At 39.6% G+C, this 14,966-nt stretch overlaps 1 protein-coding gene across 8 annotated transcripts in view; it reads right to left on the minus strand.

Moving 5' to 3' along the window:
• Nucleotides 1-14,966, minus strand: part of ctbp1 (C-terminal binding protein 1) — a 212,409-nt gene that overhangs the window by 16,706 nt on the left and 180,737 nt on the right. For all 8 annotated transcript variants that reach the window (XM_073042237.1, XM_073042236.1, XM_073042242.1 and 5 more), the window contains one exon: nt 418-562. In XM_073042237.1, coding sequence (XP_072898338.1) covers nt 418-562 — 145 coding nt within the window. The remainder of the gene's footprint in view (nt 1-417; nt 563-14,966) is intronic.

Here is a 14,966-nt window from a genome sequence, read left to right on the forward strand (position 1 = left end):
AAGCCGCTATTAGGGCTGTCAAAGAATATAGTGGATTTCTACAATAGCGACAGCAGTATTTTTTTCAACTGTATCAGGGGAGAAGGAGCACACTCATTCTGTATGGTGAATTTACCAGGCAGATTCAGGTCGACTCCCAGAATGTGGTAGGGACTTAAATTGATATTTGTCAGAAATCTTCAAAACAGAAAATGACACAGCCCTGTCAAGAATGTCACACAAACTACAATTGAATAAGTGAAACTGAATGCAAATATAATCCCAACAACTATAAAGGGTCTCAAAAAGTACTGGGCTGATGGTCCGATAGCTTTCTTGGGAGAAAATAAAATCACAGACAGAACTTAATGGTATCCATATTTACCCAAAATTATATCCATTCCAAGAACAAGGCTGATCATTACAAGTTATTCATACCTAAATCTCCAGCTGATTTTATGTCAATGTTATCAAAACCACTGCCAATTCTGACAATTATTCGAAGTGCTTTGAATTTTTCCAGATCTTCTCTCGTTAAAGTGATCGTGTGATACATCAGCGCACCCACTGCTTCATTTAGTACCTGGGGAAAAGCAGCAAATATTTCAGCAGTTTTCGCATCTGACTTAAGTCACATATACCTTATAGGCCTTTGAAATAGTTAGTGACAGTATAAACTAGACAGAATTAACTTAGTGAAATTGTTAGACATTTCAAATGTTGCACTAAAAATTTAACAACACACTTGACAATATCATCAGACTGCTATCTCACATTCATTGGTTACTTTCTTTGAGAAGAAAGAAGCTGAATAAACTTTATAAATAACATTTTCCTCCTGTAGATAGCTCTCCAGAAGAACTGTGCAACTGCAAGTCTGTGAAGTTAAGTACATGTTGGTGGCAGGATGAGCTGCAAGGGTTATCTACTAAATTCTCAGGATTGCAATTAGTTCCAGGTGATTGCACCCTGCTGTGGGGGACTTCCTTGGATTAGGAATTCCTGTTGACAACATATGAAGAGGTTCATCACTTCGAGCAGCAGCAGTACCAGGTGGGAAGCAATGACAGTGCTGTGATAGGAATTCCAGCAGAAGGTAACCGGAATGAGAAGTAGAACTGGTCAGGTAGCTCTGAAAGGGAGGAGCCTTTAGCAGCATTAAGGCAGGGAGAAGGTTGGGAATGGGGTAATCAGTAGGGCTGTAATAAGGATCAGTCAATGTGCCCATTCCATTTTTGTTTGCAGGGAGGCAGGATTTGGAGGCCGATGCTTATGCTGCCTTTCTTTTCTTTCTTGGTTTCATGACTACCAGGAGAATTGAAAAGCTTCAGAGTTGTATACTTCGATAAATGAACCTTTGAAAGTCAAACTATCAAATAAGAAAGACAGATGTGTGATTAAGCTGAAGGCAACAATTAGCTGATAGTGGTAGCAGTGATGAGGGTGGGGGGAGAGGGGCACACCAACAGCAATGGGTGTGTGGGTTGGCTTTAAAGGAAGTGCAAAACTGAAAGGAATCGGGATCAGATTTAATAACACTGACATATGTCGTGAAGTGTGTTATATGACAGCAGTAACGAAATACTAATTTATACAATCCTTTCCCAAATGAACAGTTCAGGGTCACTTTTCCCAAACTTTAAACAGATACTATTGTCTACATATTTCAAATATAGAAAGGCACTACTGTTTGCTGTACAAGCAAGTTTTATATTATGGAAATTATATGACATACCAAAAGGTGGGTCATCTATAGTACAGATGGCTGGATTACAGAAAATATTTGCGTGCAAAGATTTTTGTTGAAAGGGTCAAACATTCCTTGTAACAAACAACAGTGCAGTTCCAAAGGTAATGAAAAGAAGCACTGATCCTTGCTACATTTGGCATGTCAAAGTCAAACAATATCCTGCACATTTGCTTTGTATGAAAAGTAATATTGCATTATGATTTGTAATTATTTCTAGTGGGTCAATGGTCTTTGGCCTGATTTTGGTTTCTTAGTATTCCCTTAATCTATTTGATTTCTTTTGTTATGAGAAGCTAGAGATTAATTGCACTTGTCATGACAATCTCCTGTCTTCCCATATACAGTATCTGCTGCAGTGTTTCACTCCTTTATCTTCATCAGAAATTATTCAATAATATTAGATGGTGCATGGCATTTCAGCATTCATTAACATCAGTATCATTATATATCATATAGATGGCAAAGGTTGAAAGTTACACTATTTCATTCTTAAGGCAGTAGGAATGACTAATAAACACTGCTTTCTCATTATCATGTAGATTATGTGAGCAATTTTGTAGAATTACCCCAATTCACTAAGTGAATCCCCTTCCCTCAAAGATTCAATAGTAAAGTCTTTGTTGTACCATATGTAAAAAGATCATTGATACTACTGACAAAGAGCAAGAAGTCATACTGTGTGCATAAAGTGCAATCAAGCTTGTATTGAAAAATCAATCACCTTTAACATTAAAGATTCTGAATTCAAATTTGCACTTACATAATACTTTCAACACAGAAAAAATGTCTAAATCTATTTCAGAGAGCAATAAGACAAAAAGGACATTGAGACGGAGGTTTTTAAATTATGAAAGGTTTTGATAAAATGTTTTAAATTGCACTGAGAAATAAGTTCACCAAGAAATCAAGTAAGGAGTTCAAATTATAGACTCGTGTAACTGACTCAATTTGTCTACACTTGAGGATGAGGCAGGCTGAGTCAGCATTCAATTTTCTTGAAAAGGTGGTGTTGAGCTGCCTTCAAGAACTGCTTCAAGTGTGGGTATACCCACAATGGTATTAGGGAGAGAGTTCCAGGAATTTGACTCAGTGGCAGTGAAGGAATAGCATTTCCAAGTCAGACTGATAGGTGACTTGGAGGGCAACTTCCAGGTGATGGAGTTCCCATGTTTTTGCCATCTTTGTTCTTCTTGCTGGTAGAGGTGATGGGATTGGAATAAGCTTTCTATGGAGTCTTGGTGAGTTTCTGCTGTGCATCACACACAAGATGCTGGAAGAACTCAGCAGGCCAAGCAGCACCTATGGAAAAGAGTGAATAGTTGATGTTTAGGGCCAAGACCCTTTATCAGGACTGAGTTCTTCCAGCATCTTATGTGTGTTGCTTGGATTTCCAGCATCTGCAGATTTTCTCTTGTTTCTGTTGGTTCAAACTGCTGCTACTCAGCACATTACTGACACCAGCCTTCCATCCACGGACTCTGTCTATACTTCTTGGTGCCTCAGTAAAACAGTCAGCATAATCAAAGATCCCACCCATCCTGGACATTCTCTCTTCTTCCTCCCTCCCTTCAGGAAGATTATAGATAAGCCTGGTAGTACAGTAATAAAGAAAGTACAATGCACCTGATTCTGCAATCAGTTATTGCATTCCCTTCTACTGCCTCAATGTTGTGATGGAATGAAGTCATTTGTATGGACAGCATGCAAGACACACTTTTCACTGTACCTTGGTGCATATGAAAATAATTGAACCAATTTGGCAGTGAGCTATTTAATTGCCCACACCGTTCAAGACTGGAGTGGCAGAACTCCAGAGCTTAGATTTGCTTGGTTAGCTCTGAATACTGCATACTGTCAATGCTGATCAGCAAGCAAGCAGTCCTACCTTGTATCCTCACCAGACTGATCCCTTATTCTGAGGTGTGTCTGAGTCTGCTCCCAGTATGTCCTCCTGTACTCCTCATTGAACTAGCATTGATCCCCCAGTTTGATGCTGACTGTGGGGGGGGGGGGGGGGGGGGGGGGGGAGTACTAGGATGGGAGGCTTCAAATTGTGTTGAGTACAATTGTGCTGTGCTGATTGGCCATGGAGCCTCATGGTTAAACATGTGAAATACCAAAGAGTACGTGTTTAAGGTGAAAAGAGAAAAGTTTAAAGGAATTATGGTTTCGTTCACACCACTCTTCCCCACCCCCCCCCCCCCACCCACAGAGTACCAGGAATGGGCTGCAGTAGTAGTGGTGGGAGCACATGTTGTAGTGATGTTTAGGAAGCTTTAAGATATGGATCATGCAGAAGTGATTAGTTTAATTTGTTATAGTGTTTGACACAGACACTGTGGGCCAAATAGCCAGTTTCCATCTTGTACTTACTATTCTATGCTCTAAAATCCTACCTTCCAGCACTTGGCCTGTTGCCTTCCTTACCTATGCAATCCAAGTTCTTAGCCTAACCCTTCCTAAACACTTTTACAATTTGTTTCCACCACATTCTCTGGCAGTGTATTCCAAGAACTGACTGCTCCCTGGGTGATAAAAATCCCCCTCAGATCTCCTTCAACTCTCTTACCTTAAATCAAGATCCTCTAATTCCCTACAGCACTCATCTAAACCCCTCATGAATTTATATACCTCAATTATGTCTCATTTTAACCAATTACTCTCCATTGAAAAACCTATGAAAAAGTCAGCCTCTCAACATAACCAAAATACTCCATCTCAACCAACTTCCTCATAGCTCACCTCTGCATGCTCTCCGGTGCTATCAATCTATCCTTTTGATTGCTGCATTATTTCCCAAAAAAACCCGAATTCAAACTTATTTTCAGAGGCTTTGAAAGGACTTAAGAATGCAAAAGCATATATTCATTATTGGGGAAAAAATCCTATTAATTTTATTCAATGACAGCTCATGTAACCATCCAGGAAGAGTGGGGAAGAGTGAGGAGGTGGTACCATCCAAGAGCACTCTGAAGTCCATTGATTCAATCTTTGAAGAGTATTGAAAAGGAAAAGGGAAGTACTAATAGTTCTAAACAACTTCAAAACACTTAGGAAGTTTGCAAATATTGGGAGAATGAAGCCATCCTTTGATCATTTTTTTAAATTAACACATATTCTAGTTAATTAGGCCATCTGTTAATGGGAGAGACACTTATTTGGGACAACTCAAAGAATAAAAACTAAAATTGAGAAAATAGCTGGGATTCTTTGTTTATTTGGGATACTATGCTGTTTAATTGGGGCTGCAGACTGGTGGCAAAAAGTTTCTAACTAGAGTCAGTCACGTGCACTTGTGTGGCTTTTAGACAATACCGACAGCAATCAGATTTTAAATAGTGTCATTTGCATGTGTTTACGTTCAAAAACCAGTGATTTTTGACACTGATTGTTGGGAAGAAATAAACAGCAAGACAATTCTTAACTGGAAATTCTTCACTGTTTTTTTCACCGCAGTTCCAAGCATTCAGGCTGAAGATGCCAGAAATGGCTGGGATTAAAAATGAAATGATTTCACTAAACAAGTTAAAAATTATGAACAATTTGAAAATATCAATAACACGACAATGAAGATTGAGGAAGCAATTGTCTAAAAACATTGTATGAAGGCAGTTCATGATCTGTACATGGTGTCTGCACTGATTTTGTTTATATACAATCAAAAGGACACGACAAATGAATTCCTCCATCGATAATTATTAGGAACTAATATAGTTTTATAGTACTGTAGAGGTATTGGTAGTGTTCTAATTTGTTTTTGTATTTTGTTTAAATATAGTACATAAACTATCAAATGATAGTTGTCTTTTTCATACTGTAGCTATTTCCAGCAAACATCAGCTAACTGGGGAGGCCACTTTATTAGGTCAAAAGGTACTGGTTCCAATGCGTCCCAGTTAACTGGAATACACCATCTTTAAAACATACATTTCCATTTTGAGTCTGTTCGGCAATTCTGACATACAAGTCAAAGGTACAACAGATGTTTGATATCAGAAAAGTGTTTGAAAAGTAAAAGAATTCTGCTGTAAATACTCTGAAGGTCAGATGGAAACTGTCAACCAAGAAACAATTAACTTTAAATACTTGTCCTTAGATAGATCTGAGAAAAATTAGCAATCAGGCATGTTTTAAACTGCAGAAGAGGATGAGGTGAAGAGAAGAAGGGAATATTTTAATATTGTGGAGACCAAGAGACAGTGCTTAAGATAGATTGGTGTCTGAGAAGAGTATGAAGGTTCGTTTACAGGAGTAATCTGTCTGAGAGAGGAGTAAACAGAAGTTCAGAGGAAAGAGGAAGAAGAGAAACCACTCAAACACAGATAAACACAGCAGTTGCCAGGAATCTGAAACAAAATGGAATGAAAAAAGCATCATCTGGGGAGGCAGAAAAAAAAAACTAAGTTAAGGTTATAGGTTGACAATATTCAGGACTAGCATAAAGTGTTAAGACTGCTTATCTGGAATAGTTGGATTCAATGTTGAGTCCCATGTAAGAGAATAAGTCAGACTTTGATTGAACAATATAGAAGGTCAAAGTTAGAGATTGACAGTGGGTGGGAGATTTTAAACTTTTAAGCAAATATTCAGCTGAATATTTGCCAGCTGAACAGAAGTGCTCTGCAAAGTGATTACCCAACCTGCAATATACTAAACTACAATATACTAAACTGGAAAAACTGGAAGAGCAGCAGTCCTGATAGAGATGAACAACTTGTAAAGTTAGAAAAAGACCCTTTAGTGCAACTCATCCATGCCGACCAAGCTGGCTTTCTGAGGTATCTCAGTTACCTCCATTTTTATCTCTCCATAGAAACTGCCTGGCTTGCTGGAGTTTTCCTGTATTTCCTATTATTTCTGATTCTTAAAAACAGCAACATTTTGCACCTCAATTCTAGAAATGTCCATCACCCTCTCTTTTCTATTTGCATCTCCACTAGCAAATTAGCCGCCGTCAAGAAACCTTCATTCTCTTTTCTCAGTCTTTACCACTTGTGTCAAGCAGGCAAATGGAAGCTCATGGCCACCTTTCCTGGTTGAACAGGCAGAAGTTACCCAATCAGATTTTGATTTCTTCCACACAGAAAGAACACAAATGGAGCATCTTGTCACTTGCACAACCTTGGTCCCTACCTTACAAATATCGTTCATTCTACTCCTCCTTTGTCTCTTAAAAGTATGTTTGCTTTCTAACTTTATTCAGTTTTGATGAAAAGTCAACTATCCTATTTTCCTCCACATTGTTTTTATGAAATTAGTTTAACATTTGATCCATATCAGCCCTCATTATAGATACTACAGGAGGTTCTAAATCAACTCACTTACTGTCCAGCTAAATTACCAGTCTCACCATCAGTGTCTCCAAAACTGTCAAGTGCAGAGAATGTGTTAATTTCAGGATCCTTTAAGCACTTGCCTTTTGTTTCATGACATGAAGTCATAAATTACATTTAAATACAATAATTTAGAAACGCCATCTGATCTGAAATATTAAATTATAAAACTACTGTACGTCAGCAAGCAAGCAACTACTTAATTCAGGCACAGCTAGCAGGAAGACACGAAGTGCCAATTGAAGCTGCTTTCTCTAGAGATGATAATGAGAATGATAAGCCCCAAGAGCAACTGCAAATTATACAGGAATGAATGAATCAGATACCAATTTAATAAAGAAAAACAATTCTCAATAATCCTGTTATCCAACAAACAGACTTCCTGTTTGTTGTGTTATACAGGGTGCTCAATAATTATCAAAACATTGCCCCTCATACTTGATCCACAGGGGAGTCCAACAGAAAATTGCATTCATTCACCTTTTTAAAAATACGATTTTACGGATGTCTGTCAGGTTATTCTACTGTAATCTGGCTCCTCTGCATTGGGACCTGACAAAGACTGGGGATCATTTCATCAAGCACCTTTGCTCCATCCACCACAAAAGGCAGGTATTCCTCATGGGCACACATTTTAATTCTAGTTCCCATTCAGACATGTTGCCCCATAGCCTCCTCTACTGCCATAATGAGGCCAATCTCAGGTTGGAGGAGCAACACCTCATATGACATCTAGGTAGCCTCCAACCTGATAGAGAGAGCATTGGTTTCCTAACTTCCCATAATTTCCCCCTCTCCCAACCTCCTTCTAGCTTTTCCCATTTCCAATTCCAGCTCCCCTCTTACCCTTCCTCTTATCTTCAGCTGTCTATTACCTCTTTTTGGTGTCCCTTTCTCTCATGGTGCACCCCTCTCTCATAAGAGATTCCTTCTTCAGCTGTTTACCTCTTTCACTTATCACCTCCCAGCATTTTAGTTCACTACCCTCCCTCACCCACCCACTTTATTCCGTCACCTGGCTTCACCGATTACTTGCCAGTTTGTATTCCTTCCCCTCGCCTCACCTTCTTATGCTGGCTCCTTCCCCCCCTTCCTTTCCAATCCTGGTGAAGGGCCTCAGCCCAAACTGTTGATTGTTTATTCCCCTCCATAGATGTTGCCTGACCTTCTGAGTTCCTCTAGCATGTTGTGTGTGTGTGGCTCTGGATTTCTAGTATCTACAGAATCTCTTGTGCTTAAGACATGCAAGTTTTCTATCATGAGGCAGAGCAGAACAATTTATTAACTTATACAAAATGGGAGCACACATTGCAAATTGAAGCCTGATTTAAGTTTAATAGATGCTTTACCATGGATCAGGAAATTATACCAATAGGCAAAGCCAATTGCTCAAAGTTAATTGTCTTCTACAGAACACGTTACACCATTTTGTGATCTGAATATTAATGGAAAAAGATCTTTCACCATTAAGTGCCTTACAGCTGTAAGTGCTAGACAGATAAAATGTATAATATCTATTTCAGTTTATAAATATATTTACAATTCTTATTGATGGATTACATTTCTGCAAAGGAGATGGGTGCCCACTTAAAGTAGTCTACAGTGGTCAAATGGTGAATGCTTAACTTCAACAGATGAAGAGAGCTGCTAATGTTAAATGGAGAACAATACTGTAGGCAAGTTACACTACTGTTATAATTCGGTTCCTGACATGACAAATATCATGTCACTTGTCATTTAACTGAAGAAAACAGAAAGGTTGATCATTCTAAACTTCCTAAACACAAGAAATTCTGCAGATGCTGGAAATCTTGAGCAACAAACATAAAACGCTGGAGGAACTCAGCAGGTTAGGCAGCATCTATGGTGAGGAATAAACTGTCAGTTTCAGATTTCCCTTCCACCATCAATGCTGTCCTCACCCACATCTTCCGTTCCCACATATCTACCCTTGACCCATCCACCAGTTGCCATAAAAGGCACAGGGTCTCATAGAAACATAGAAAACCTACATCACAATACAGGCCCATTGGCACACAAAGCTGTGCTGAACATGTCCTTGCCTTAGAAATTACCTGGGGTTACCCATAGCCCTTTATTTCTTTGAGCTCCATGTACCTGTCCAGGAGTCTCTTAAAAGGTCCTATCATATCCGCCTCCACCACCATCGCCGACAGCCCATCCCATGCACTCACCACTCTCTGCATAAAAAACTTACCCCTGACACCTCTTCTGTACCTACTTCTAAGCACCTTATAAAACTGAGCCCTCTCGTGCTAGCCATTTCAGCTCTGGGAAGAACGCCTTTGACTATCCATACGATCAATGCCTCTCATCATCTTATACACCTCTATCAAGTCACCTCTCATTCTCCGTCGCTCCAAGGTAAAAAGGCCAAGTTCACACATCCTATTCTCATGGGCATGCTCCCCGATTTAGGCAACGTCCTTGTAAATCTCCTCGGCACAGTTTCTATAGTTTCCACATCCTTCCTGTAGTGAGGCGACCAGAAATGAGCACAGTACTCCAAGTGGGGTCTGACCAGGGTCCTATATAGCTGCAACATTACCTTTTGGCTTCTAAACTCAATCCCACGATTGATGAAGGCCAATGCACCATATGTGCATTAATCATAGAGTCAACCTGCACAGTAGCTTTGAGTGTCCTTGAGTTATCTACCATTCAACAAGCCTCTGTATCCAATACATAATTTTCCTGAACTTCTGTCATCTCCAATGGGATCCTACTACTAAACACATCTTTCCTTCTTCCCCCACCCTGCTTTCCATAGGGATCACTCTCTACATGACTCCCTTTGTCCACTTATCCCTTTCCACTGATCTCCCTCTGTGTACTCCAGTAAGCACTGCCATGCAGGGTCCCTAAGCAGTACTTCCAGGTGAGACAACATGTCACCTGCAAGTCTGTCTGGTTCATCTTTTGAATCTGGAACTGATGTGTGCTTCCTCTACATCTGAGTCCTGATGGAGAGTGGGGGATCACTTTATCAAACTCTTCACTCTGACCACCGCAAATGGTGTAATTCTATTCCTATACCTTATGGTCTTTGCACCAGGCTTCAGCAGTTCTCTGGAAATGAACCAGTCCACTGTACTCTAGCTCAGTTAGGCAACAGAGTCAGAATGAATGAGTTGAGTCAAATGAACTGCCTCCAAGCTATAACAGATAATGGGCCGAAAGTCCTGTTTGGGCTGCAATGCTCTATTATGACTCTATTTGATTTTAGGCAGCTCCTTCCATGGAAGTCAGGCAGACCAACTGATGACCTTCCAGCAACTGTTGATGCCTGTCTCGGGGAGTTTCTGTAAACAGTATTACATGTTACACCAATATCAACCAATCACACTGTCTCTCACCAGACTATCCTGACAAACACATTCCTGAAGGAAAAGGATAACATCCTCTCTCCAATACCACTATCGAGGACACAGCCACACACAAATATAGCCAACACAATCTGAATTAGGTTTAATATCACTGGCAAATGATGTGAATGTTGTCTTTTATATTGTTTTATAAGTAATGCAAAAATAGAAATAAAAAGGTGATGAGGCAGTTTTCATGGGTTCAATGTCCATTCAAAAATTGGATGGCAGAGGGGAAGAAGCTGTTTCCGAACTGTTGAGAGAATGTCTTCAGGTTTCTGTACTTCCTTCCTGATGGTACCAATGCGAACCTGAGTGATGGGGGGGGCGTTAATGACGGATGCCACCTTTTTGAGGCATTGCTCCTTAAACATGTCCTGGAGGCTGGTGCCCATGAGCAGTAACCCCCGTATAACAGACAGTGATGCAGCCAGTTAGAATGCTCTCCATGATACATCTGTAAAAATGTGCTAGTGTCTTTGGTGACATACCAAATCTCCTAAAACTCCTAATGGATTATAGCCACTGCCATGCCTTCTATGTAGCTGCATCGATAGATCCTCAGAGATATTGACACACAGGAACTTGAAATTGCTCACTCTTTCCACTTCTGATCCCTCTATGAGGACTGGTGTGTGTTCCCTCGTCTTATCCTTTCTGAAGTCTACCATCAATTCTTTAGTCTTACTGATGTTGAGTACAAGGTTGTTGATGTAACAACACTCAACTAGCTGATATATCTCACTGCGGTATGCCCTCTTGACACGATCTGAAATTCAGCCAACAATAGCTGTATCGTCAGCAAATTTATAGATGGCACTTTAGCTATGCCTAGCCACGCAGTCATGAGTGTAGAGAAAGTAGAGCAGTGGGCTAAGCACACTTGCTTGGAGTGTGCCAGTATTAAGTGTCAGCGAGGTGCAGATGCTATTTCCAATCCACACAGATTATGGTCTTCCACTTAGGTCGCACAATGAAAGCAACATTAGGTACATTTCCTCACTTTCTTTAGAGATTGATACATAACAAGTCTGTGGAGATCCTCTTTGGATCTCCAGATCAAGTGCAGAATGGTTTCAGTTTCTATGGCAGCATAGGAGTTGGAAATGCACCACACCTCTTCTGGCTGTAAATTGTACATCATGAGGGTAGTGATGGCCTGTACACAGTCTGTGCTAGGATATAGGTACTATTCCATTAGTCCTAATAATGAATGTCTGAAGCCGAACTCCAAGTTCAGGACACTTGATGTCAACTGCTAGCTTTGCAGAAGCCTCCACCAAAAATGTACTTTAAAATAAACTTTAAAAAAGTTGCCCTTCTCCCTCTTCCGAGGACTAAACTTACCACTGTGGGCAAACTACTTTGCAAGCAATCTGCTCAGACTTATAGATATAGCTTGGGCCCTTTTGTCAGAAATTGCTGGGACACTGTTGATGTTAATTATGATAAAAATGAACCACAATCATTCTTTGCTTTCATTCATGAGTCTGTCTGTGAGAAGAACAGAGTCTGTCTCATCCACTCATCACCACAAATACAAGGCAAAAACTTGTTTTCCTTCCAAAATATGTTTTGCATTTACATGCTTCACACAGACAGTTTGAATCTACCCCTGTTATTTGCCTCCTTGTGTTTTCTATATTTTAAATAAAGTTGGAATCAATTTTTGCTAACATGCTTTCTGTGAAATTGGCAGCGAAGTGAACAATGATTCCACCATTGTTCTATTTAGACTTCTCCAGCTGAGATGGTTCAATAAGCAATGTGGAGTCACACACAATAGAAGCCATTCATGCAATTGTTGCTTTCTTACCATCTGCACTTCAATTTGTAATATGTAACAGAGAGAACAAAACTTATGAGCCATTACTGCAGTAACAATACCGTTGCAGAGGATCACAGTATTGAATCCACATGGACTTTTAAAATACGAAGATATTACAAAGCAATTAATCATTTGTAAAAACATTTGCACTTTATAAAAAAAATGCTTTAAATATGTTGTTCCTGTCTGATATTAAAATTTGTTTAGTGAAAATCAGGGGAGGAGATTTGTTTTTGCAGATGACTACTCTCATCTAACATTCCTGACATGCATAACATTGCTATGCACAGCTTGCATTTCGCCCATAACTCGCTGACAGTCACACGTCTCTTTTCAAATCAACCAATTTTAGATTTTCTCAGTGATAAGTGCAATTGTGGATTTTCTTCACGTGAAGATTCAACACTGAAGGTTGAGCTTTGAATTATGCAGTCTTTATCCATCTTGCATTTTAATTATCAAAACATTACTGTATGAACTCAGGAGAGCTCTTAATTTTAATCTTTGTTGCATTATGTTAAAAGTCATTAATGACACAGAGAGATACAGAAAAAATAATGCTATATTTAGTTTTTTCCTGTTTGAGAAACTTTCAATTCACTGCAGAGATCCGCGTGATGTTACAAAAACAAACTACGAAATGGATTATTAATAATGAGACTCCAGTCTCATAAACAACTCTCCTACTTCATGTAATGCCCTTAAGGCATCAAAGTAGTTTACATGATCATTATTAAAGAAAGTTCTTTGTGGAAGGTGTTCTAAATATTAAGAGTCTGAGTTAGACAGCATGGAAACAGGCCTTTTGGTCCAACTTGTCCATGCCAACCAAGACTCCCATCTAAATTGGTCTCTTTTGCCCACATTTTGCTTATATTCCTCCACACATTTCCTATCCATCTACCTGTCTAGGTGTCTTTTAGAAGTTGCTAAAGTACCTGCCTCAATCACTTCCTCTAGCAGTTCATCAAGTTCATTACATATATGTACTGACCTCTGAGGGAAAAATGTCCCTCCCTTCTCACCTTAAACCTCTATCTGCTAGCTCCTGATTTCCCAAGATTGGGAAAAAGACTGCACTTTCACCTTATCTGTGCCCCTCATGATTTTACATTCTTTAATATCACCCCCTCATTAACCTGCTCGATCTCTCTTCGTAACTCAGTCCTTCAAATTCTTCTAGCAACATGTTATAAATCTCCATGCTCTATCCATCCGAACGGTGTGCATCCTACAGCAGAGTAAACAAAACTGAACACAATACTCCAAATGTGGCCTCACCAATATCTTGTACAACTGTTACCTGACCTCCCAACTGCTATATTGAATTCCCTGACTGAAGGCCAGCATGTCAAACACCTTTTTCACCAGCCTGACTACACTGGACACGATTTTCAAAGAATTATGTAATTGAAATTTTTGCCCACCATTCACTATGAATTTCCTGATCTGATTTTATCTCATCAAAATGCAACACCTCACATACATGTGTTATTGAAATGAGGTTGAAATGTGATTTTTAAGGTCTATAAAACTGAAAGGCCAGAAAAAAATACAGTCAAAATCTTAGAAATTTAAAGGAGATCTGAGGCATATCAGATGAAAATTTGGAATGAGCTGCCAGAAGAGACAGTGGAAGCAGATACAATTATAATGTTTAAAACGCGTTTGGGTACATATTTGGATAAGAAAGTAGTGGAAACATATGGACCTAATGTGAGCAGATGACATCACAATTCGCATGGGCAAAGTGAGTTGTAAGGATCCATTACATGCTGTTCATTTCTATGGTTCTATGAACTCTATGGAGACTGGAATGAGGGATGGCAGCTCAAAGTACACTGGACTATTCAGGTTTGGAAGGTAACAAAAGCCGGATAAGGCTTCAATAGTGTAAGGAAGAAAAAATGAACCACTTTTACATGTGATCCAAAGCCCGTCTTGGTTGATTACAGGGTCATAGTAGTCTGAAGGATCTATTTCTGTACTGTATTACTCTGCGTCCACACTAACGATCAGCCAGCCATTTTACATTAATCCTATATTAATTCAATTTTTAAAAAAATGTCCCATTTTCTATTCAACTAACCCAGATTCTACGATTCACCTTCGTGGTAGGGTTATCAACCCACACACCTTTGGGATGTGGATGTAATTTAACCACTATGCCACTTAATTTCTTTTCAAATTGGAGAACATGCAACTTTCCTCCTTCATGAATCTGGTTAAATACGCTATGACACCAATATTATACAGAATCTGATTGAATTTTAGGTAGATGTCAGAGAAAGGGATGGAGTCAACAGCAAGGCAATGGGAATATGACAAAGACCAATTATGACCACCTCAGTGTTCCCAATATTTATCTTTTGGAAATTTCCACACTCCTGGATGCCAGACAAGCTACTGTTGTGATGGAAAATAACTGGTTCTTTGAGTCTCAACAGTAGAGGCCTGGACACACATAGTTTTAATAATAAGGAATTTATTTACAAGGGGAAGTCGGGTCAACACAAGCAACTACAACACACAGGAAGCGGTGTGGGGACAGGGTACGGTTACACAAACAAAGAACAAGGGAAAAGCACTGCAACAGCTATCCCCCTTGACCTTGGATAGCTGCGGCTCCCTTACCAGGACGAACGATAGACCTTCCCAAACATAAATCAATGCACTTACCTTCAATGAGG

Source organism: Hemitrygon akajei, chromosome 4 (assembly GCF_048418815.1).
Source record: "Hemitrygon akajei chromosome 4, sHemAka1.3, whole genome shotgun sequence".
NCBI lineage: Eukaryota > Metazoa > Chordata > Chondrichthyes > Myliobatiformes > Dasyatidae > Hemitrygon > Hemitrygon akajei.